General features: G+C 37.0%; 1 protein-coding gene across 1 annotated transcript in view; it reads right to left on the minus strand.

Annotated features, from left to right (window-relative positions):
* Window positions 1–26,941, minus strand: part of GRM4 (glutamate metabotropic receptor 4) — a 341,390-nt gene that overhangs the window by 3,654 nt on the left and 310,795 nt on the right. Inside the window, exon 11 of the mRNA XM_081949329.1 lies at window positions 8,583–8,829. Within this exon, the coding sequence (XP_081805455.1) occupies window positions 8,583–8,829 (247 nt within the window). The remainder of the gene's footprint in view (window positions 1–8,582; window positions 8,830–26,941) is intronic.

The raw sequence follows: 26,941 nt of genomic DNA on the forward strand, positions 1-26,941 counted from the left end.
TTTCTTTATCCTTTAAGATATGTGTCAGGCTTGTAGTTAGGTTTCTTTTTAGGATCTTTGGCCTGCCACACTTTCTTATAATTTTCTATGTGTTTCATTAGTGTAGTAGTTGGGAGGGGGGAATAGAAAGGAGTAGGATTGTGGAATGTATTGTTGACATTCTTTTATAGAAGCCAAGGTCATCTTTTGTCTCCGCACCTCGACACCTGACCGGAAGCAGAGGGGTGTAGATGCCAGCGTGGAAGATGAAGATTGGACCATGTGATGGATTGTGGGTGTGGGGATAAGATCATGAACTTTCAACTAGGTGGAATCCCAGGAAGCAAATCAGATTTGGGATTTCATAGCACAATGCCAACATGTCTGTCTTATTAAATTGGAACTTTAAGGAAAGTTTTGTCTTTGATTCTGATTTAATTCTGCATGATATTTGGAACGCTGACATTACGTTGGGAACTTATTATTTGGTGAAAAAACAGAGAAACAGACATGAGCCAATGCAATATATCATGTAAGGAAGCAGCAGTGCTTGGAGAATAAGACTCATGTTGTGCAATTTATTTCTCTCCTGGTGTGTAATATGCATTAAAAGGCAAAAGATAAAGAAGGACAATGGAAAATGAAGAGGGAATTTCTGAGGAGTTGCTCTTAATTAAATATCCACTTCCAAAATGGAAGATTAACCTCCATACAGATAACAAATTAACCTCCATTATGGATTTATATATTTTTTCCAATGGTTGAGGGGGGGAAGGTAAATATGATGTGCAGCACTCAGGAGCCTTAAAATGATGCAGGGAGAGCAGTTTCAGCATTGAGATGGAAAGATACATCACAATAGGGAGGAATCTCTGGGAAGATAAGAGGAAAAGGCCTGGAGTGTATTTACAGGCAGTTATGTTGAGGTAGAGGGTGTTGTCTGGGAAATGACTGGGTACCATTTATCTGAAGCACCAATAAGTGAACATTAAAAGCGAAACATGTTGTTTTCATGGAATGTGCAAACTCATTTCCACATAGTCAGATAAGCCCCATGGCTTAGATTGGGTAAAAGTTAATTCTGTCTCCAGGGAGTCTCAGGCTGTGGCTGAAAACCAGCTGGAGGTGGTCCCTGTAGAAGAGGGTCGCAAATGTTATTCAGATTTAACAAGGGTGAAAATGGGAGCACTGTCAAAACCTGCTTCACACTTTGCTTCTTATTTTGCCATACTTTGTACTGCAAAATTGAGAATCCTTGTGATCAGAAAGAGAGTGGTATTTTTATTTCTAACCCTAATCTAAACATTCATCGGAGTTAGGCTGCATTTTGAAAACTTATATCTGTCTTTCTTGCTTATTAATCCAAATCAAATTCCACCATGTCAACTGTCTACGGAAAGAAGCAAGGAAGAAAGGGAGATTTAATGTAATTTGTAGGTTAGCCATTATTGCACTAGATCCGTGATGGCGAACCTATGACACGCGTGCCAGAGGTGGCACGCAGTGCCTTCTCTGATGACCCGTGAGCCCTCGCCTCAGTTCAGCTCCGCCACGCATACGTGTGTGCCTCCCGCTGGCCAGCTGGTCTATGGGTCTTTGCCGTGCATGCAGGGTGGGACAGAGCACATGCATGCACGGGGAAAGGCACATGTGTGGTGGGAATGCATGCATTGCATTTTGGGGGTTCAGGCATGCACATTCACACATGCACTTTGGGCACTCTGTCCTTAAAAGGTTAGCCATCACTGCCCTAAAGGAAAGGTTACCTCGCACATATGTGCTAGTCATTCCTGACTCTGGGGCGTGATGCTCATCTCCTATTTCAAAACTGAAGAGCCAGCGCTGTCCGAAGACATCTCTGTGGTCATGTTGCTGGCATGACTAAAACGCCGAAGGTAACAACACTATGACCTTCCCATCAAAGGTGGTTCCTATTTTTCTACTTGCATTTTTACATGCTTTCGAACTGCTAGATTGGCAGAAGCTGGAACAAATAATGGGAGCTCACTCAGTGTTAGAGATTAGAACCGGCGAACTGCCAACTTTCTGAACAACATGCTCAGTGTCTTAGCCACTGAGCCACTGCGTCCCTATCACTGCATTAGATGATCTCTTTTTTACAATGGTTCAATGAAATTAGGTGATATAACTATTTTATTTTGCATTGTCTAGGCAGAGGCATTTCCTCCTGCTTTTTAATACATTTTTATTGCTTTCCCCACTTTGTTTTTACATGGAGAGAGTTTTCCACCCAAATCATTTCCATAGACCATATTGCCAAATTAATATATATCCCTCTTAAATCTACTTTTTTTATTACACAACGTTGAATTTTACTTAAACTTACGTCAGACTTGATACGTAATATTCTTTGCTAAAATTTCTGTAATGTTTAACTTAAAGGGAGATCTTCTGTGCTCGCTGCCAATATTACCATAAATCTTTTCAAATATTTCATATGTTCTCTTAACATGAACTGTTAAATAAAATACTTTGTGATTATAAATCTGATTTTGATACTGGATATTGTGAACCAGTGGCGTAGCGTGGGGGGTGCAGGGGGGGCCAGCCGCACCGGGCGCAACATCTGGGGGGGGCACTCGCACTCGCAGCTCTCTTTCCCTGCCTGGCTCACTCACTCTCTCTCACTGCACGTGGCCGGGAAAGGAAAAGGCGAGGGGTTGAAGAGATCAGGGGAAGATCTCTCGATCTGTTTCTTCCTCGGCCGCCCACCTGACCGAGAAAGGGTAGGAGAAGAAGGAAATTCATAGACAGGGGAGGAGAGGGGAGAATTGGGATCTCCTCCTCAATCCCATCTCGGAACCCACGGACAAGGTCGGGCAGCCCCTTGGAGTCAAGTCTGACCGGGTCTGAAAGCAGGGAAGGCTCGGTCTGCGAGGCCAACGGCCTACCTGGGTCCCTGCCCTGCCCTGCTTCCACCCGTGAATCCGCGGCGGTTGTCTTTCAAAGGAGAGGCGCAAGGAAGGGAGATTCTTGGGGCGAAGTAGCCTGGCTGCTTAAAGGTTTTAGGGAGGCGTTTGCCTCCTATGACCTTTACAGTGGACAGAGAAATCAAGCGGTGCCTAAACCTTGAGGTCAGCGATCGATCTCTCTTTCTGGGCTTAGTGGATAGGAGAAAAGGGCCTGCGTGTATATAAGGCACGGTGCACGAAATGGGGAGGGGAGGGCGCCTCCTCCCCCCAGAATTGAAAGCCAAGTCAAGGTCGTTTAATCGGAAAGCGGAGGTTTTAAAAAAAAACCTCCAATCGGAACCTTTTGGGGGATCAGGCTAAGTGGGATGCGGGGAGAACCCAAAGCCAGGGGAGTTGTGTGCGCACTTGTGTGTGTCTATGCGCCTGTTCCGTGGGTGAGTAAGGAACCTGCAGCTAGATGAAAGGCAGGAAACGGGACCTGCAGTTGGGCGGGTGGTTGCGGGCAGGCCAAAACGAGCGTTGCATCTGAGAAACCTGACTGGGATCATCACAGTCTAGGAGAGACCGCCTGGTTGGGCGCGGGGAAGGGAGGGGAGATGGGGGGGAAGTTGCGAAAGGGGGGAGGGAATGACGTGACTGGGCGATCTGCAGCTTCTCCCGGCTCTGCTGAGGCTGATTAGCATTCCTCGCCCGCCCCAGACCCTGAGCTGACAACTAACAGAGATATCCAGTCCAGCGCTAGGCCTCGTCTGCTTTTGTCTCCGGCTGTCTAAGGAGAGAATCGGGATTCTTCGCGGGTTCTGCACCGTGAACGCCCCGCTGTCCGATCCCTCCGCCAGGCCTTCTTAGACCCCCATCCCAACCATCAGACACACACACACCCGTCCTCTCTCAAGCCTTTACAGACCGCCTCTCCCCTCACCAGGGCGCTTTATAGATCCACTGGCCCTGGAAAAAATTAACTTGCCCGTTGCTTTGCTGACCTACAGCTCCGAAGGACGCACGCGTGGGGCCTGCCTGCCTTCTCCCCAAGAGATCCAGGGGATTTCATTCGCAGAGAAAATAAAATATGAAATGCCTCGGAGAGGGAAGGTTGGCTCTCGGTCGCCCTTGCCTTCTCTTTGGCCCCCTTTCCCCATCTCCTCCTCCTCCTCCTCCTCCTCCTCCTCCTCCTCCTCCTCCTCTTCTACTTCTCTTCCTCCTTCTGCTCCTCTCTTCTTTTGCTATTGGGAAGCGTGTAGTCTCGCTCCCTCCCTTGGAAACGGTTTTACAAAGAGGAGGGAAGATTAGGATTTTTTGGAGGGGGGGAGAGAAGATTTGGCTCTAATCCGAAATCCAGAAAGATCTTTGAATTCAAACTTTCTTACTTGGATGGTTCTCGGTCGCGATGGATAAACGTCCTAGGATTAAACCCAGGCGTTCAACAAAAGAGGGTAGAGGTTAAAGATCCTAATACAGTAGGCGCGGGCGAGCGCTCGTACTCTCTCTCTCTCACACACACACAATGTGCTTAGGGGGTAAGGGTTTCTTTAACTAATCTAGTGGAAGAGACTCGAGTGCTAAAATCCACGGGTTAGGGGGCACAAATTACTTGCCTTGCCCCGGGTGCTGACAACCCACGCTACCCCACTGTTGTGAACTCATCCAAAGATTTGTCTTATTTTAATTGGGACATATTTTAAATGGATTATAAATGCAGTTTGATATTTTGATTTGTACTTATAGTTCTATTTGAATAGGTTCTGACTCAATTTAATGTAGAAAAAGCTGTACATAAACAAACAAACAAACTATAAATACGAAAGAGAGAGAAAGAGAGACAACTTTTCGTTAATTATTTTTACTATACTGGAATTAGTCTCCCTCTTTGTTTGCTCTGAATGATTAGCTCTTCAGGGTTATATTGCTGTTGGTTCCCAACCTCCTAAGTTTGGGAAATGGGTACCGTATTTCATGGCTAACAACATATCCCAGTACTACTGTTCCTAAGATTTGTTTGTTTGTTTATTTATTTTTCAGCAAGTACAAGGAAACAAGTATGAAAACACATGAAAAAATGGCACAAATAAATGGATATAAATAAGTAAAACATAGCTATAAACACATAAAAAGAGTACATATAAATGGGGACAGTAGAACAGGGACGTTAAGCATGCTGATGCGCTTATCCATGCCCCCTTAGCGCTTATGCACGCCCTCTTAAGAAATGCGTAAGGTCCATGGTAGACAGTTTAAGGTAGAAGGTATGGGGGTTAGAGGAACTAACAATTAGAGGATCAGGTAGAGTGTTCCACACATTTACTACTCTATTGCTGAAATCGTTTTTCCTGCAATCAAGATTATAATGTATTACATTTCTCCACCCCTGCCTGGCAAGCCTAATGCTGGAAGCAGAAAGCTGAATATGGTTGGCGTTTCTTCACCTGGGATGACATCTTTTTGACAAATGAACTTTATTGAAGATTTTAGGTGCTGTTATCCTCAGATAACGATTAGATGGGCCATAAGAAATCAGAGCTGACAGCCCTATTTGTTAACCACAGTGTTTTCATAGCCGATATTGCCTCAATCAAGGTCTGTAAATTATTTATTCTCTTGTTTATTTAAAGATACATGGCCTGCCACTGACAGAGTGAAAAATGTCCCTTCCTTCCCTGGCAGACAACTCCATAGCTTCTCCTATTCCCAGCATCAAAACTGCTGTGGTGGCCCTGTGGTATTATTCCCTGACATTTCTCTTGCAAATTATGTCAGCTTCCAATTGGACTGAGTTGGAACACCAAATGCGAAACATGTAAGAATTTGAAATCATAACAGACTGAAGAACAGATTCTTTTTGTGCCCTGCTTTCTATGTGAATTAGCTTATATTGTTTCATGTAGTAAAGGAGATCCAACTATTGACTTCTCCTGAAAAAACAACTCCATCAAGCATGGCGAGAAAGGGAAAAAAATGCAGTTTATACTTTCATCAAGTTTCTGGCCAGATCCGAGATCTGCAAATGTGAAGTTGTTCACATAAAGCAAATTAGTATTTATCATGTTTAGTGGCCACTTAGCTTTTCTGGGTTATTTTCAGTGCAAACATCTATTCCCATGTTACTATATTTATATGTTTTCAGTATTTATGAGCATATTTATGTTTTTTACAATATTTATAGCCCACCCCAATTCTAGTTGACTTTGCATGGTTCTTAAATGCTTCCCCATTTGGAAAAAAGCAACGAGGCATCCCCTCAAAAAAGGCATGAAAATTATACATCAATAATAGAAAGCAATAGTAAAAGAAGAAATAGTTCAGATCTTAAGTTATCAGCAGAAAAATATTGTATTTTGGAAAAACAAGATCCTGGAACTTTTTTAGTTTTCTTAATTGTAATAGTGAATTTTAGTATATATGTATGTATGTATGTATGTATGTATGTATGTATGTATGTATGTATGTATGTGTATATATACACAATACTATATATATATATATATAGTATTTTTCAGAGTATAAGACACACCAAGATTTTGAAGAGGCAAATTAAAAAAAAAGTTTTTGCACTTTGCAGACCTCCCAAAAATGGCCTGTTTTTCATGAAAACGGGCCTGGTTTTTTTTTTTCAAAAAAAGGGCATGAATAGCCTTATATATATGTTGTATTTGTGCTGATAAATAAATAAAGGGAGACTAGTATAGATCTATTTCAAGCTATTTAGCTCTCATCAGCTAGCCATACCCTTACTGGGAATCGAACCAGGGCTGTATTGCATATTAGGCCGATGTAATTGCCACTAAGCCACAGGCTCTCTTCCTTATCATTCATATATATACATATACATATACATATACATATACATATACATATACATATACATATACATATACATATACATATACATATACATATACATATACATATACATATACATATACATATACATATACATATACATATACATATACATATATATATATATATATATATATATATATATATATATATATGCTGGTTTTGTTGTATTCGGGTCTTTTCCCGTGTAAGGTTGAGATTGTCTTTGCAACGTTTCGGCAGGATCACACCTGCCATCTTCAAATTTATATATATATATATATATAAATTTTAAAACAGACTGTATAATATTCCTATTAGCTTACTGACACCTGGGTCAAATTACTCGAGTTGATCATATTTTTCTGATTGCTTTTTATTGGAGAGACCAACAATCTATCTGTTTCTGCAACCTGTTTCCAGTAGTGGCCAGCCAGATGTTCTGTTAAATCCATAAGTGGTCATGGAAATAGATTTCCCTGGTGCTTAATCCCCAAAGTGGTTTTCAGAGTTAAACCATCTGGTTTCACTCAATGTTCAGTGACAGACATTCTCTGTGAATTTGCTTTTTCCCTATGAAAGACATCTAAGGACCAAATGAAAACGTTATAAGAGAGTATCAGTTTTTTAAAAAAGACTTATGAGCAACCATAGGCAGGAGGACTTTCTAAATATCCTATTTCTGACAATATTCCAGCCTGTGGGTAGAATATTCATTTAAAACAATAGCCCACATACAATATTTTCTTCTCACTTCTGTGTTAATGAACTTTTGTTTTTGGTTGTTTCTAGTCAATTAATGTCGATGGCATAGCAAACAGATGCGTAGGCAAGCCAAAATAATGAAATAATTCTTAAAACTGTATTATTAGTTTTACTGTTCTGAATTTAAAATATTGATCCATGTAATCATTTCAGATAATGCACCATTGTTTGGATAAGACACACACACCCCGCCTCTATCTGAGGTGGCCAGGGAAAATGTATCCCATGACTACTAACAAAGGTAACATGCACATATTAACCAGATTAGACCAGATACCATGCAGAAATTAAATGAATTTATAAATGAAATTAAATGAGGATGTTGAAAAGGGCAATTCATAATTCTGCCCTTTTAGAGGACTTCCTTTGGCTTAGTAAAATAGAGTAAATGCAACTCTTAGAAGGTTCACATCCGGTAGCTGCGACTATTAGCATTTTACACAGAATGTACAGTCAATGCAAATGAATCAGAATGTAAAATAGAAGATTAACAGTGAGGAGGGGAACATACGTTTATGCATTTCTCTGTGTGCAGTCCAAAGTCCCACTAAAGAAAATCTGAGTTTCAAGAACTTGATGCTTAAACATCACCCCATCCTGATTCTCCTTTGCTTCTAAATACGATTATACTTTGCAAGGTTCCCATCCCAAGGAGGAGCGAGGAGGGTTGTCATGGAAACTGATTTCAAAAAGAAAAGGCCTAATTTCACTTTTGTTTGTTCTAGGTTTATCAGTACGTGCTGCACGCATGTAGCCAGTCTGTGAAGATCAAATAATACATGCCATGCAGAACACTAATTCAGACTCCGATCAACACATGTGTTTGGAGGCGGACTTAAATATTTTCTTCCATGTGCCTCTCTGTTAAGAAGTATTAAATATCTCTCTCTCCCTCTCTCTCTCTCTCTCTCTCTCTCTCTCTCTCTCTTAATGGCTCCTCCCTCTCAGCATAGTTAGAAAATAGCTCTTGTTGCTCAGATAACTTATATCTCCTAGCAAATCTCCTCCAGAGCTGGTAGGAATGGTAATCTTCTAAAAAAGAAAAAAGAAAAAAAGAAAAAAGCATTTGCTCAAATGGGTTCAACTTACCTTGTGTTTCCAGATTTTCACACAGTTCTGATTTGGCCTCTCCATTGGGGCGATAGCTTCCTTTCTGAGTGAATTTATTGGACATTGTGGCTGCTGTCACAACTGCTTTGAGACTGCGCTTTCGTTTGGGCACATTTTGCTCTGGGTGGAAGAGGATTATGTAGACCTTTGGCATGTAGAGCATGCCTAATGAGACAGAGGCGCTTAGGCTCACTGAGATGGTCAACGTTGTGGTCTGAATGTACATCTGAAAGACACAAGGGAATATGTTAAGCTTTGAAACCTGCTTCTTAATCAAGAATAGGCTCTGTCTCTTAGACTTTATTGAAAATATTTTCCTGGGCCAAAGTTGACATAGAAAACATGGAGGGTCAATTAAATGGACTATTTATGTAAAAAAGAAATATTGCAGTAGAAACCAAAGGAGAACCGTATCATTGCAATTATTGAAATTATAGGGTATTTGTTCCAAAATATAGCAGTTTATAAAATCTGAATAGCAGTCCTGAGATGTTCATTAGGACGACTGTGCATACATTTTAGCACAACACCTCTCTGGAATTCATTCATCCACTCTACCCTAAAAAAGCTGATATTTTAAGAGTCACATTAACTTTAATGAGTAAATTCTTTAAAGCATCAGCTTTTTTTCAGCTTCCAAGCTTGTTTATTTTTATATATCCACCTGCTCTTTAGATTACATTGTAGATGATGTAAATTGTTTGTCATCCAGACCAATGAAATCAGTTCATTATGTGTCTTCAAATCATACCCTGGAGCCAGGATATCAAATACCATTGAAAGCACTGCTTAATTGCATACTTAGTATTTTTTTATAGAAGCTGTTATAGGATAGAGGTCTTTATATATGATGAATTCAATTTGTGTGTGAGAGAGAGACAGAGAGCGAGAGCGAGTGAGAGAGAGAGAGAGAGATGGTCTTTGGAGAGTAGATTGGTAATTCAAAATGGTTTGTTATGCATTATGTAAATTTATTACACATTTATATAATTTTAATGAAGTTTTTGTGAAGTATATTTTTATTGTTTTGACCTGCCCAAAGTTTTTGATGGGGAAAACATACAAATTCTATGAAATTAAATACAGGAATAAATACAATTATCTATCTATTATCCATCTATTATCCATCCATCCATCCATCCATCCATCCATCCATCCATCCATCTATCTATCCCTACATATATAAACACTGTGAGAGAAACAAAAACACACACCATCTACCAGTTTGTTTCCAGTCCAATATCCAGGTGCTGATATTAACATTTAACATTTTTCCTGTCTTGGAACCACAATATTTAAAGGAATGCCCCCTTTTCATATCTTCAAATCTGTATTGATATTATCTTGTAAAAACCTAGCTTCACTAGAAACCCTTCTCTCTCAGCTCAGGTCACCCAGTGGGTTGTTGTTGTGGGCATATAGGAGGAGGAAAATGTCTTGGATATGTTAGCTGCCTTGAGCTGTTTGTAAAATTAATAAAGGTGAGATACAAATAAATAAATGGATTGTATTGTTTTATTAATCTCGATGTTGTACATTGCTTAAATTCTATCTGGGCTAAGGCAGTCCATACATTCCAAAAATAAATCTGTTTGTCCATGTGCATTGTGGGCTCCTAGAAGTAACATTTTTCAGAGGTAGTTCCCCAAACTTTGAATGACTTTTCCAGAAAAATATACTTTATGAAATATTGTAAGATTCCTAAAAAATAGCCACCTTATATTCATGAAACAAATTCTATTCTAATGCCTACTTTGATACCATTTAACCATGGCTGTATTTAAAGAAATTCTAAATCTAGCTATTCCTCCTAGAGCTTAGGTTGGAGTAGATGACAGATCATTGTGTGGGATTTTGATCATGATTGTTGATTTTCTGGATTTTTTTTTTTACATTACAGATATTTTTATTTTATTATCAACTTGTGAGGCAGAATCATGAAACATTGAGAAGGCCTATACATTTTATAAATAATTAATTCCAACCTTCAGCAATACGTTCATGTAAAATGTAGATTTTTTTTCTCTGTGGTTAGCTAGCTTGATTTCTCAGAATAAAATAAACAAAAAGTATGAACTCAATTAGCGATTACATCTGATATTAACATAGTTCAGGTTACAAATGTATGGAGAGAATGGATTTTTAGGCCTCCTACTGGGCAATGTTATGGCTTACACTCAACAGTGAAATTGTCAACTGATTAAAGAATAGACCTGTTGGTTTATCAACTTCCTAATAACTTAACCAATTCAATTTAAATGAATGTATACATTATGAAACTTAAATATAGATGCCTTTATACTCCCTGAAAAAATGTGAAATGATTTGCAACTTAAGAAATTTGTGATTAAAAGGAAGTTAAAAATCTCATTTTATTTTTAATTCCATAAAAATATAATATGCCCAAAAACAAAATAGCCATCAAAACTAATCAGAAAATGGTTGGTTCAAATTTGCCCTTTTCTTGTTAAAATTGTTCAATATAATTTGAGCAATTGAAGAAATTGAATAATTTGGCAATTAACATTTGTGGCCTTCCTCTTGGTGTGATTCTGAGGTGTATTGCAGTCAGTGATGATAAATAGTTTCATTTATGTCACATTTCTTTGAGGTATGCTTAAAGACATATTTGCTCATTGCATCTTCACTTATCCCTTATACATAGAATCTCAAAGAATTCCTGTATAATATCCATTAAAACCTTTTTCTTACTATATTAAGTGCTCACAGAGATACATATAACTATATAGGGGACAGTTCCCATTTTAGTCTGTTCCCCCAGCAAATGGAAAAGAAACCTGTTCTCCTTTCAACAGGTAATTCTTATTCAATAGCTCACTTCCTGAGCCGTTGTAATGTTAGTCACATATTACACACCAACGTAGTCCTTCTGCAGTCAAAACTAATTTCACGCTCACTGTCCAGGACTAACGGTGACAGATGTTTTGCAAAATGAAAGCCCATTAATCTGACTGTAGAATAATCCATTTTTCTATAGAAAGGACCTGGCAGGCATCTCACGAGAGGGGGATGTGTAAATCAGATAGCACAAGGAAAAGAGACTCTCCTTTTTTTGCCCAATCACAAAGATGTCTGGGCAATCCTTCAATCCACCAAATAACTAATTGGCCTCCTTATTTGGTCTTTTCCCTTCCTCGTTTTACTCATTAATCTAATCAGAGACTATTGCACATTGTATAATGACATACATGATCCCAATTTTATTCTCTGTTATTGGGTTTTAAAATTCTAGACCCACTTGTCAATTTGGATAAAACCTAGATCTAACATACATGCTTTCTTTTTTTCTTTTTCCACATCAAGATAAGTTAGTATCACCTTGCAGAAGCCATGCACATTTGAGAGTTCCCTTCTAGGAGAAAAGAGTTAATTGCAGATAAACCTAAGGCAGGCAAAGAAAATACATAGAAGTTCTGTTAGCTTTCAAGTATTGAAGATTATCTATCTATCATAGCTAGGTCTGCTTTCCACATCCATAGTTTAATTCATATAAAAATCAAATGAATACAATGTTTTGATAGATTCTAAGCTTACTCGATGACAGGAAACCTTCTTTATTGACTGTTTAGTTTGCTTGGCTTCCTGGTGGGCACTTCCTGATCCTGAACCTAGAACAAGCAAACAACAAATGTTCTTGTAGTGTGTGATAGTGTGTAGTGCGGTGCATACTGCACATTTTCTAAGACTTTTCTTTGCAGAGAAGTTGATTTTAAAAATTGTTAAGCTTGCAATAGTGCCTTCCAATGACAGAATATAAGACATATTTAGGCTAATCATCCATCTTTGCCTCTAGGAAGTTCCATTGTCTGACGGAATCACTTTGCTACCTAAATATAAGTCTAAAATTGTCTTAAGTTGCTGAAATTAAAAAAAGAATACAAGAAAGAGCCTCCTTTGAATGACAACATCTCACACTAGACATATACCACTGACCCATAAAGGTGGCTGAGCATACTGTTGAAATCACTCAAAAGAAGATCAACCTCCGTTTGAGGAGTCATACCCCATCCACAAAGGGAATAGATTGATCAGTGGACTCTACGAATCCTTAGTTTCAACTCTGGCAAAATGTGACTTCATTATTTCTAATATGGGGCCCAGATACTTTATTGCACCTGAAGTCCAATGTATTTTGAGGACAAAAATCTTTGTGGGATTGTGGCTAATAGAAAAATAATTACAAATAAAACCCATGTAAACCACACATTAAGAACTATTGACGAATATAAATGATACATAAATATAGGCTAATCCTAAGGGAAAATATGTAGTTACAAGTTTCAAAAACTGCATATTCTTTAATAATATAAGTCATTTTTTATATTAGTGATTTATCTTGGTAATTTTAGTTAGTTAGTTCAGAATGATGTCACTGTATACTTTGAGCAGTGTTTTTATGTTCAGGGTGCCTTATTTTTCTTCATGTTTCAAATTCTATTTTGTGGATTTTGCTTACTAGGGTTTTTGCTTTTATTTTTGTTTTAATTTTATATTGGGTTGACTCAGCTGTCCATCCTTCCTTACCTCATTGGTAAAATTAGGACCCAGATTGTTGGGGGCAATGTGCTGACTCTATAAGCCACTTAGAGGGGACTGTAAAGCACTACGCCGGCCCCAGTCCCTCCGGGGAGAGGGGGCGGTCTAGAAATTTAATAAATTATTAATTATTATTATATAAGTCTAAGTGCTATTGTCATTAGGCTTTCCCTTTTCTTGTCAGTCTAAAAAAACGCACCACACATGCTTTTGCCAATGCAGCATATGACATTGATATGCAGATCAGAATACATTTAACTTATTTTAGAATTGCCAATGTGAAAATACATTGGAAGACTAGGTGAAGAGATGCTGGCAAAGGAATAGACAAATAAGAGACAGCATAACGTGTAGGTTTTATAGTAGACAAGGCAAGAGGCTTAGACGAGATTCTCCCAGTTTCTTGGTCTATAAAGTATAAGGGGGCTAATTGTACTTTCAAATTTGAAAGAATCTTATTAATGTGGCTTTACAATAAAGTGGACTTGGCTTCTCTAGCCATGAGTCCTATCTGGTTTACCCAACAAGACTGACAATTATAGGATTATTTGAACTGATTTTTTTTAAATACACCTATTCTCCACAAATCTTTTTTATATGTTACATTTTGGTATGCAATTTATTCTAATATAGACAGTATTTTACACAGATTAATTCATAATTCCTACGTAAATTTATATGAATAACATACAATTTCTAAAGCACACATTTTCTCAATGTACCCCTTTTCTGCATAACTTTATTATTCTTAATATGCATTTTTTTGGGGGGGAGTAAACTTTCATGACATAAAGAGGCTTTTATACATATTATTCTTGAATATATACTTTATATGTTTTTTTTACTGTAAAATGACATGATTGCGAAATCTTTTTTCTTATCACAGAAACCCAACTGAACTTCCCTATTTAGGAATCCCTATATTAATTTGTTTGTGCACCCTGAAAACAATCAGACATGTATTTGATCCAAAAGTCTGAAATAGGTGCTTATTAGGTTTGACTCAGTACTGATTGGCTTGAATTCCATTTGATAAGAGTACAAGTCAATATTTTTCTGGGCACAAAATCTTATCATTGAGCTGTCCTGAGAACTGAGATGGATATAAAATAGTGGGAAAGAGAGGTTTCAGCTGGACTGTTGCTGAGTTTAGCAAATGGGCACTGCGTGAGTACCAATGTCATTATGGATGGCATCATGCAATCAGTGTGACTGTATGGAGCAGTACATCATGATTGTATCACAATATTTTCTGTGAAACGGTCCTTTGCATTTAGCTGTCCAGATTCCATGGAGTGCATCATTTTTCTCCTATTGATCTGAGTATACTCTTGGAAACAGTGGGATTCGGGGACCGAGAGCAAACTTCAGTCTCATCAAACTGTAGTCCTGGGGAGCACCTATGTTTACAAATAGAAGCCTATGAATTTGAATTGTATTCTTTAGATACTTTTACTAGAACAATGAGACAGCAGAAACGATAGTGCTCTTAAACATCTAGTATGTATAAAGGAATTTCAGAAAAACAGATTTTCTGTTTCTTAAGTGAAATGACGATTAATCCTGAACTTCTAGTCTCTAGATACAAATCTTGGGAATCTCTAAAGCTTGCCTTATTGTCACTCCTGAGCTAAACAAGAATTGTGTTTCTTGGAAATTCTATAAAGGGAATTCTCCTTCTGTTCCTCTCCCATATTGTTCTTCCTTTATTACTTTCCATATTTATTCCCACAGTTCCTTTAGTCTTCCTAGGCTATGTTCTACCATTTCTGATGGAACACGAAGACAAAGAGATAAACATATTCATCCCTATGTCACAGCTCCTGGAAATCTTCTTTCCAGGGCCTATTTCTGACTCAATACACAATGCACAAAGTATATCAAACACAGACAAGAGCTGAGGTTCCCCCTTGCTTCTGTTCTTGAGGTTGCTGTTACTGACATATTAGTCCAGTAAGTGGAGTAGAAATTAATTGGATTACTGGAACATAATTAGTGCAATGGAAGCACATTGAATGTGGGAAAGACTCAATCCACATTCCAGCTTCCTATATACAGACCTTGACACCTAGTAAAAGGAAGGAAGGACAAAAAATTTAACTGATTGTTAATTGTTAACTGATTAACAATTTATTTAAAGGGAAAATATGAAAACCTTGACATTTAAAAGCTAAGTACTCATGCCCTCTGACTGTGGAGACAAAATATAAGTAAACGAGGTAGACAGTATTAAAAATTTGAAACAATTGCTTTTTTTAAAAAAAATGCATTTATATGTACACCAGGAACATTAGGGACATATTTCTTTCTCCATAGATAATCTTCCAGGGTTCAAAGAATGATCGGAATGCCTATGTTCAACAATAAAATCATTTCTATGCATTTGTCAGAAAGAGAGTAAAGCACAAAGGCTGAGCATTCTTGAGAAAGTCACGTGCTCAGATTTCCAGATAGTCTGCAAACTTCTCAGCAGTAACAGATCACTCCAAGTATACATGGTACACAAGCCTCAAGCCACTTTCCAATGTTTCCAAGCTGCCTACTGAAGGTGGACAACAATTTACCAATTGCATTGCTTACAAAAGGGAATTCATGTTGAGTTGTTTACAGCTTTATCTCTCCCTGCCAGGCACCAATCAGGTTATCAGTGACAATAAATTTACCAGGTAGATTCAGAAACAATTGTGAGCATCACTGCAAAACAATAGTTGGATGGGTCTGCTACCATTTAGATAGCCAATAAGTGAGAAACGTATTGAAGGCTATAACCAGGATGTTTTCCAGTTCAGTCCTTTTGCAAGATGAATTAAAGGGCTATAATCCAAATTTGTTTTACTGGAAGATTGGATTAAATATGGATTCCTACTAAAATTTTGGTTGAGGAAATCATTTTACAGCCTGCGCTGTCATGCTTAATCATTGAAAAGGATCAAAATCCTCTCCTGTAGATATGCACCTTCAACTCAGACTGTGGGAAGATCATATTTTCCACTTACTTCCTTAAAAGCCTCAGAAATGTACACAAATATACTCGGTGTTGACTAATGGAGCACTGGATTGAAACCCTCTCACTGATTCGATGGCTAAATTACCTGGTTTTCTTTGGGACACTATATATAACTTGGCCTAATAAATGGTTTGGCTACCTTGTCTGAACCATATGAAACTATTTTCTCTTCAATATTCAGCAATGCACCTGTTTTATCATATGTGATTAAAAATATACTGTAGGACATTAAATGAAACATTATCCTCTGTTATGTTTGTACTATGTGGCCAGGCTATATAATAATTAGTGATTGCTGATATTCTGAGGTGATAGAAATCATTCTGAAAATGTATTCTCTTCTGGCCTAATCAACAATGCTTCACATTATGCCTTGTTTTGATAATATTTGAAGGCACTGCTCAACCTGAGATTATCTTTGTTAGGATATCTCATATACGCCAATGTATAGTAGTAGTTCTATTTGGACCTCTAGTTCTGTTTTCATTCATTATCCTAATATCTACCAACTAACTATGATCCAAGTTTCCTCACAAGTGTACTAATAAGACAGTTTAAGTTGTCTTTGGTTTACATTAAAGAAATCAATGCTTCCTGCATTCCATGCTGTGAATTTCTAAAGAAATGGGAAAGAATTTGGAATTCTACTTTGTCCTTATTATAGTTGTTCTTCTTTCATATAAGCTTGCTTGGATAACTTTGGGTGAGTGAAAGCTATACTGAACATTAAACATAGTTCTATGTTCTAAGAAAAGTAAGAGCAGCAATGGACAGGAGATGCACAGAAGACCACGTGTAATGGTATGTGGCCTTGGGAGATAGGGCAAAGAGACACAGCCAAGGGAATGGTCAACTAAAAGGTAATTTAGCTGACAATAGGAATGCAGGCAGAGAAAGTGGCTCAGAAAGATCTCTGCCTAGATTCTTGGTCTGCAAAGGGATGTACTATCACTTGAAAATTCCATTAATATGATCTTACAATAAAGTAAAAGAACCTCAGCTGGCTGTTTCCTGTCTGATCTACCTCACATCACAAGACTGACATCATGTTATACATGAGGCTACATCAGAAATTTCTGTTTTTTCTTTGCTATTTCTGAGATAGGTGACAGGTTGTTGTTTTTTAAATGAAAAGAAAAATCCATATTAAGGCTTCTTTGATTATATGCTATCAAATCTATGCCAATTCTCAATGACCACATACTTTTTCTCTAGAACAATCTATTCCTAACCTGGTCTTTTGGATCTTTCAATGGTGTACCAATCACGGTGCAACTAAGTCCATCTACTTTGCTGCTGGTCAACCTCTTTTTTTTCTCTTTTTCTCCACCTTAGCAAGCATTATAGACTTCTCAAGAGAGTTAGACCTTCATGTAACATGTCCAACACATCATAATATGAGACTGACTATTTGTGCCTCAAATGAGAACTCTGGATTGATTTGTTCTTTGGTGTGTTTCTAATTTTTTTGGCTGGTGTTAAAGTTCATAGGTGTTAATACTCTTCCTGTCCTCCTTTTTCAATACCCAATATTAAGGCTCAGGCTATAATCTTTGAAGAGAAGTCATGATTTTTGCAACTGTGATCCAAGAAGTTTCTAAGGGCAGAACAAATAATACTGAGGGTTGCCTACAGTCTGTAGACTTTCGGGCTCTCCAGTTTTAATGTAATCAACTAAATTCTTTCTTAGGTGGGATATATATTATCCCTGACACATATTTCATTTTCTTAAAGTACAGGTTTATGTATGTTAAATTTAAAAAATAAAAAAAATCCACAGAATGCATATCAAAAAGAAATATAATATACCAATCCCGGTAGAATTACATTGTTTGCCTGTTCATTTCTGGATTTTGTTTAAGTGTTTGTTTTAGTCTTTGAAGTTCTAATTTTTTTAATCAAAATATTTGAAGAAATATTGTACCCAAAGGAGTCTACCTGATGAACATGAAAATCACTGTCTGAGACCCTGTTCTCTGGACCATCACTAATAAGGCCTTTTCAATGAGAATTCTTTACAAGCACTAACAGGTTCTTTTCAATAAAAACCTTTCCCAAAGCATTTTAATTTTAATTGCCTTGCATCATTGGATTAATTTTACTGTGTTTTAGACTGATTACTTTCTACTTTATTATGCATCTTCGTGTATTGTCTTGTGAAAGAAAATATCCTAAAAAGAAAAAAAAATACAATCAAAATAAATTGTTTGGTCCCCCTATAAACTCATATAAAAGTTTTCTGTGCAATCTTCAACCATAAATCAAGCAGCTTGCCAAGAAGTGTTATCTTTAAAAAAAATATGTGACAAGCAAACTGTCAGGCCTGTAGTTATGTTTCCTTTAGGATCTTTGGCCTGCCACACTTTCTATTATTTTCCTATGTTGTTTCATTAGTGTAGTAGTTGGGAGGGGGGAATAGAAAGGAGTAGATTTGTGGAATGTGTTGTTGTCATTCTTTCTAGAAGCTCAAGGTCATCTTTTTTCTCCGCACCTTGACACCTGACAGGAAACTGCAGGGTGGAGTTGTCGGAGTTGAAGAAGAAGATTGGACCATGTGATGGATATATGGGAATGGGCATAAGATTATGAACTTTCAACTGGGTGGAATTTCAGGAAATAAATCAGAGTTGGAATTTCACAGATGTGCCAACATGTCTGCTTTATTAAATTGGAACTTTAAGGATAACTCTGCCTTGGACTTTGATTTATTTCTGCATGATATTTGGAACACTGACACAAGCATTCAGCAGGTGAAGTTTCTTCTGGTGTGCAAATATAGTAATGGCAGTAAAGCTACACCAACATAAGAGCTATGCCAGAAAAAAAGTTGATCAGATAATCAAACAACTGCTAATATTTTTTTCATTTTTTCAATATACCCTGCTTCCTTGAAAATAAGACCTCCCCGGATAATAAGCCCAATTTGGCTTTTGAGTGCATGTGCTAAATAAGCCCTCCTCTGAAAATAAGCCCTCCCCAAAAATATTGCAACACAGCAGTAGACATGAGGTGACCACGCTCGTCACCTCCTATACCTCAAAAATAATAAGGCTGAAAATAAGGCCAAGCATTTCAGGGGTCAAAAGAAAATAAGTGCCTGTCTTATTTTTGGGGAAACACAGTATATGGCTGTCCGCTCACCACATAACTCTGGGCAGCAAACAAGAATTAAAATAAGCAATAATGACATCAACACAAACTAAAAGAAAGAAAAACCAGAAAGTCCAGTTGCCTCTTGAAAAAGCATCTTTGGGACAAACTAAAAGACATCACACCTGGAGTGATTCAGATAAATCCACATGCTCATGAAAAAAAAGTCACGTTTTTAAGCCTTATGAGAAGGCCATATGAGTCAGGGCCATCTGAATCTTGGCTTGTGCTGTTCCATAATAACAACACTTGGACAACAGAACCATGAATCCAGAAAGCACCTGTAATGGATGTCTCAATCCAAAACAGGAGGTTAAATCCACCCAATCCTGATTATTTCTTTTGCAAGTTTTGTATATTACCCCAAACACAAGACTGGATGGTTCAGACGGAAAATATTGGCCATCAACAAAATCAACTGCAACAATATAATGAGACCCTATGATTCGAAAGCCAAACTGCAACCACACAATGACCAATTGAAATAATAAAATGAGATGCAACAGGCAAAAACAAACCTCTGGCGGGGGGTGTTTTCTAAATGCTTTCATGTGCTTGTATGAGTCACTGAAACCTACTTCAACAGATTGTTGGGATCATGATGAAGGAATTATAAAAATGTTTTTTTATGTGGGAGATCACTTTTCTTTTTAAATATACTAACTTCAATGGAGAAAGCAATTAAGTTTGAAAGAGTTAGCAGTAAAAGGAGACCAGGCCGTCAAAGAATGTTGACTGGATACTATGAAAGCTGGCACCAGCCAGAGCATAGAAAAACTCAAAGAAATAGTGCAAGGTTGGAAAATGTGGTGTGACCTGGCCCTTTGAATCATCAAGAGTTGGGCTCAACTGAACAGATAACATCATCACCATTATATTTCTAATTGTCCACTAGTTATTTAGTAAGTAAAGGTCAGAACTGCTTATAAATGTAACATTTGGACAGATGCAAAGAGAATGTAATGGAATTGAAATTACGGCCATGGGACATACTGTATGTTGACATATGCATATATACATATATACATCATACATGCATCTTATGGTTCAGAAATAAAGCAACAAAAAATAAATGTATATTTTTTAAAATCCTATCTCACTCCTATAGGTGATATGACTTTTTTTTCAATCTCCAGTTAAGTCTTACCCTGTGGTTCAGCTATGAAATAAAGAAAAAAAATACATCTCTAAATTCCCTTTATTATGTTTTAGATATGCCACAGATCCACTTCAGTGCACACTTTAAATTGTTAACAGGAACTGTATCGTCAATCTCATTCTCTTTACTCAGCTTGTTCACTAGGGAAGGGAGCAATATACTCCCTAATCCAGCCATCTGTGATTTGTTAGTCCTCTTGGGAACAAAGCCAAGACACAAGCTCATCAAACAAAACAGAAAACTAACTGAATCTTTTGCATGCAAAAAAAATCTTGTTCCATATTTTTTGGGTTCATAGGCAACAGGAATGAGTTTATTTTAGGCTGTAAACAGGCTACAGATTCTGATCTGAAATCAGTGATGTACTGCCTATAATGTTTCTTCTACACATGCACACATATGCATACACACTCAAATGGAATGTATCATGAGGCAGGAAAGGTTTCTGAAAAATGGGATGGTCAATTATGTTCAACTTGTAACAGTCAGAGTCAGCAAAAGGATAGTATTGAACAATGGATGTAGAATAGGTGACAAAAAAGTTGGTCATCCAGAATTTTTCAAGCAATCAACTCCTTACTTTCTTCTCAAACTCCAGTAAAACTCCTTTAACTTTTAATTCGGGTTCAAACCCAGGCTGTCAGCTTTCCAGCTGACAAGCTTAGCATTTTTAATCATTGTACCCCTTTCTTCTTTCCATTTCTTATGTATAAACAAATCTTTAAAAGACTCATCAGTCAGTCCTGGTTAAGAAAAATCCATTACAAGCTGCTAGAAAAGAAAAACATATATTTTAACCTTGATTGAATAAGCCAACTTTATGTTCCCTCTTTTTATTTTTGTAATTTTGATATTTATCCTTTTAAGTAGTGCCCTGAGAACTGGTTTCTTTTAATTCTCTCTTTATCTTTTCTCAGGAATTCCTTCAAAAGTATAATACATTTCTTTTGTAAGTCTACGATGAGAAGATTTTCCAAGGCATTCCTCTACACGTAAAATGACAGATCCAAGTCATTTTATTTGTTATTTGTTTTTCCCTTTTAACTATTAAAACAACAGCCAGTTTCATTTGTAAGTCTCATGTAACATCTCTATCCATATTCTTCTTCTAATCTTTCATTTTTAAATTCCATATCCTGATTATCAGTTGTATCCTCTTCTATATCTTCTTTCAAATCCATTTTTATAGTAGCAAAGACTCTTAAGTGAAAGTTCTGGGTACATTGGTTCTAAATTTCTTTGAATTCTTCCAGGGTTGTATTTGTGAGTCTCTTCTCCTTTAATTATAATCTTTGGTTCTTCTTTATTGCTTCCAGTGACCAGCCTTCAAGGTCTCACTTTTTTTCCCCTAATCCATATTTTTCCCATGGAAAGATTCTTATACTTAGATTCTAAATCTTTATATGTAGGATTTTAAACAGAATATTCTCATTATCTCAATCTTCATGGTGACTCCCTGTGTGTGGAACATCATCCCTGTAGAAATAAAATTGCCCAACCTCCCTTTGACACTCTTTTTCAAGACCCTGAAGACATGGATCTACCAATGGGCCTGGGAACTCTAGAATGATATAGAGCCCTTCAAATAGCTTGTTTCATTTTGTTGCCAGGGAGCATTATTGCTTTTTGCATTATTTTTGTATTGGAATTTCATCCTGTAAGTCACTGAGAGTGAGTTGGTCAGTTACAGGAGTTTTCTTAAGTAAATAGTTTCAAATTCTTATTTCCAATCGATCGTGTCCCTTAGTTTATTTGCAGTTTTTCAAAATTAATTTCTACCCACACTTCTGCTGTCTCCAATTTGTTTTTTAAAAAACCTTTAAGGTCTTAAACTTACATGAAACGTCTTTTACTGAAGATTGAAACTTGACCTTCTGAAAGTTTTTAATATTATAAGAAAAAAACAGGTATGAAGCCATTTCTAGAGGTTATTAAGAGAAGAAATAGGTGAGTCCATTTGAAAGCTCCGAACCATGTTAACATCAGAGGACTTCCTCCTGGTTCCCAAGCTGTGAAACCAGCTGGAGACTGCTGCTTTAGTTTCCTTATTGGGAGCCTGTATGAAAAGACCTTATGAGCAATCTTTGTCTTTCATCGAGAGAAGAGTTCATGGAGCTGATTCATTCTCTGACTCCTCTTTCTGCCATGACTGTCTCTTCAGGCCACCATTGCTTCCCCAGAAGTCCTAAAATGAAGGTGAACTCACTAAGTGATTTTGCAAACTTGTCATTTTGAAGATCTCTAATAGCCTTATTATAACTAAATACATAATATCAGAAAGCGATTAGAAAGTGAGGTTAGAAGTTTGATTTCCAAGTAAGGAATGGTGAACGAGCACATATCTGCATAGTGATAATGACTACAGTAAAGACCAAAGGACCAATAAATATACCAGTCCCACAGAACATCTCTGGATAAGGAAAGAATGGGATACTGCTCCAAATAGCAGCTCCTTGTGAGGTGGTTTCCTACAGGTTTGATTGCCAGAAGACGAAGGGAATCATCATATTCTCAGCTGCAATGGAGTCTTTTAAAGGCCACTGAGCTTGCTTCCTCATAGTTTCTGGAAGTTATCACCTAACTATATTAATGATACTAGAGATGTTCCAAATAACAAATTTGAAAAGCCACCTGATGAGTTTACCATTATTCTTGAACAAAAGAAAAACTAACTATAAGCTTAAGAAAAAAGAAATAGAAGCAAATGGCAAAAAGCTAAGTAAGAAATTAATTTTTTTAAAAAATACAAACAGGCTAAAGGGCTAGTAACACTTGGAACCTTAGGATTTTTGCTAAAAGATTGGCTAAAAGATTTCATGCATCCATGTAAACATGTTTAATCTATCAAACTAATAACAGACATTTGAGCCTTTATGTTTTCAGAAATTATACACTAAAAGGGACTAGTGATTCCATGCAGGCAAAGAAAAACGTTTTTTTTTTCATTTTTTATTTAGAGAGTAAGCTTTAGATTGTACAAAATCACAAATAATGTTGAGCCATTTCAAGACACTTTTGAAGAAGTGGAACAGAGACTTGTAGTTACAATGGCAGAAATAATGTTTACTTATAGGAATGTATTATTTACAAAAGAAGAAAGCAAAATTATCAAAGGAAATGCTTTGAAAAACCTAAAGGACGAAAAGCTGAAACAAGCTTATGCAGAATTACTAAAAAATAAACTGTGGATTACAACATAGAGATGGTATTTAAAGAGGAAATATAAAAGACAAATCAACATCATAACCTGGATAATAGCTTCTTGATGAGTTTACAGAAAAGAGTTCCTAAAGCCTTGAACCAATTTCAAAGACTGAAAAAAAGAAAAGAAAGGAAGATCAAACCCTAAACAGCATTAGAATGGATCAAAGGTTGTGATTGTTAGAAGAAAAATCAAGGAAATTAAAGCTAATTTGTTTGACTAGGATTAAAACAAGATATAATATGATAAAGTTCTGGAAGCCTCCTACTGACTTTTTGCTGACAACTGGACTGAAACAATAATGATTTATGGCTTTGCAAAAGATAATGGATGGGCTAAAGGAAGAAAAGATATGCATACATTGTTATAAAAAGGAAAGAAATATGAAGGTTGCCTGTACTTGTGATGAAATTCAGAAGTTACTTCTTTAACTATTTTTCTTTTTAACACCCCTCTCTTTTCTTTCTGTCCTTATATGTACTTTTTTTTATTTTCTCTTTCTTCTCCATTTGGTTTGAACTTTAATTATTTTTAAAGCTTCCAATAACATTTTTTAAAGTAAGGTTAGTGAACCCAATGTCCTTCAAAAGGCTCCACCATGATTGACAGCATAATGGGTTTCTTTCAAAGAACTCAAACCTGCAGGAAATCACCATCCTTTAGTCTCCTCAAGAAAAGCCACCCAGAACACACGTGTGATTTTCCATCTTCTAATTGTTTGGAGGGTTCTGTGGGACTGGTCTACTGACTGGTCCTTCAATCATAGCTATGACACCATCTCCACTCATTCAGATGTGTTAGCTTCCATTTCTCATCCAGAAGTATCTTCTGTGGGTAGACATTATATCGATTTCTGGAAGGAAATGTTCCAGAGGCAGAGGTAGAAGTGGAGAAGATAAACTTTCAAAGTCTCATGAGATGGCAACATTTAATAGAAAGGAGTGCCCACATCCTGCTTCAATGTATTTATTGGGCAAAAACAACTTGAGAGGCAGTCTTTCAAATACTATTATGAACTATTTGATTATTGGTTATCATTTCCTCTGATTAATTAGCTTCTCTGAAAGAGAAAAGCTTTCATACATGTGGTCTCTGATGCACATTATTCTGAACTAGTATCGATCCATGAGTGACCTTCCTCGTGTGTTTCCATATATACTTGAATTATTTAAATATATTCAGTTTATATTAAACTACTATGCCAACAAGGCTTCTCTGTCAGCTCTTTTGTCTTATATAGACTATGAAATTCTTTTGAACCAAAATTGTTCTCAAGGTGGTTTGCATTGTTGATCACTCAATTGAAAAGACCAAACATTTGTTTCCTCCTATTCTCCTATTCAATTATAATGAGTACAAGGGGCTCGGCATCAAATATTGTACATCCAGCTTACATTCACAGATGGGGTTGTATTACCATGTATCTCAGTGATAAGAGCCTTAAGCTTGTACTTTTGTGAAGTTTCACAATTCAATGTGATCTGACATCATCTCTGAAAAGACATAATTGGTAAGACTCATTCCTCCACATCTATAAAAATGAGTACAATAATAATTACTGATGATAAAGATACATTCTTCTGTTTGACAAACCAAATATGTAAATATTATGAGATGGTGGTGTTAACTTCAGTTTCATAGATTTAGATTTATCTGAAAATTAGCAGTATATATATTATAATAGTTTGAAAGAGGCAAGTTATTTCAGTAATTCGTTTTGTTATCTCTAAGCTAGGTACTTTCTGACATCTCTTGTTGTTTTGGATTCTGTATATAGGAATATCAATCCTCTGAATAAAGATATGGAACAATTAGCATAACAACTAACAATTATATATTTTAGTCAGTTAAGACAATACATAACAAAGAACAGATCTTCAAATTGATTAAATCATTGCAGTTTGATGAGTGCTATGTTAGAAAAACACAGAGAGGTAAATCTATGTATAAAAAATCGACAAATACTATATTGGGACTTGCTTCTCCAGAAGCTAGGTGTCAACCCCACTCAATAGACCAGACCAAGAATCAAGTCTATAGGAAGGCTAAAACTACTTTTATTGAGATTGACTATAATAACTGAAGTATATAATAACTGAAGTGTTTGTATCTGAATTGCTGTACTTTCTCCTCCTTCTAATACTCTTGTGAATTAAGAATGCATCTGCCTGAGTTATTTCCAAATCTTATTTACTTATTCAATAAATTTATATATATTGCTGTTCTAGACTTTTTTAAAAAAAAATTGTCAGCCTTTTGACCTGGGCAACAGTTCCTGTGTATCTGCATCAAGGTCATCTTCCTTATTCTCTATATTAGGTATCCAATCTGTCCAGTAGGCCAAGCTCAAATGGCCATGGAGGACAATGCCCAGAGACCAGAAGGAAGTAAGCAGGCTAAATAACACAGCAATGTAGAACTGAAAACATCCCAGGATTTGACTGGATCATCAACCCCATCTGGGTCCTGGAGCCTAGATGTTATCCACAGCAAAAGGTGTGTTAGAAGAGGAGAGCAAACATTGCTTCATCCAAAACAGCTGAGGTTGATTTGAAAGGTGCCTCAAGGAAGGGGCTATAACTGAGACAAAGCCAAAGTTATGAAGATGTGTCATATATGAATGATTACTAGAGCATGGGAAAAGGAAGAGAGCCCATATTAAGATAAACCAGTTTATGAGATGTTAACATTTTTATATGCAGATAAGAATGACATCAAGTACACTATCTTGAAATATAACAGTTTTCTCATGGTTGAATGCAGTAGCACACTCATATAAGAAACCTGCATCATCATCATCATTATCATCATCATCAATGTCCTGTGAAGAGCACATTGTTCAGCTAGTGTTTTCCAGCAGTTTTGATCATTCACAGCATCTTCAGCATCATCCCATTAACCTTCAGATCTTCCTTAAGTGTTTGCCACCAAGTTTTCGGAGGCCGGCCTCATTTTCTTTCTGCTCCAGGAGGTATCGAATGTAGCACAATTTTTGGATTCCAGTCCTTAGGCACCAGTAAGATATGATCAACAAGCCGCATTCAACATTTATTCACAGTTCTTGATAGGTGTTTTAAATCTGATCTTTGTAGTACCTTTTTATTAGTGAAGTGGTCATAACATGAGAAGCAGAGGATTCTTCTCAAGCAGCATTGTTGGAAAATGTTTAACCATTTAATCATCTTGATTGTATACTTCCATGTTTCACAAACACATATTGCATTGGTGTAACAGCACCATTGAAAAGTTTTACCTTTGTGCTA

This window comes from Natrix helvetica (genome assembly GCF_964273705.1).
Source record: "Natrix helvetica genome assembly, chromosome: 3".
Classification (NCBI taxonomy): Eukaryota; Metazoa; Chordata; class Lepidosauria; order Squamata; family Natricidae; genus Natrix; species Natrix helvetica.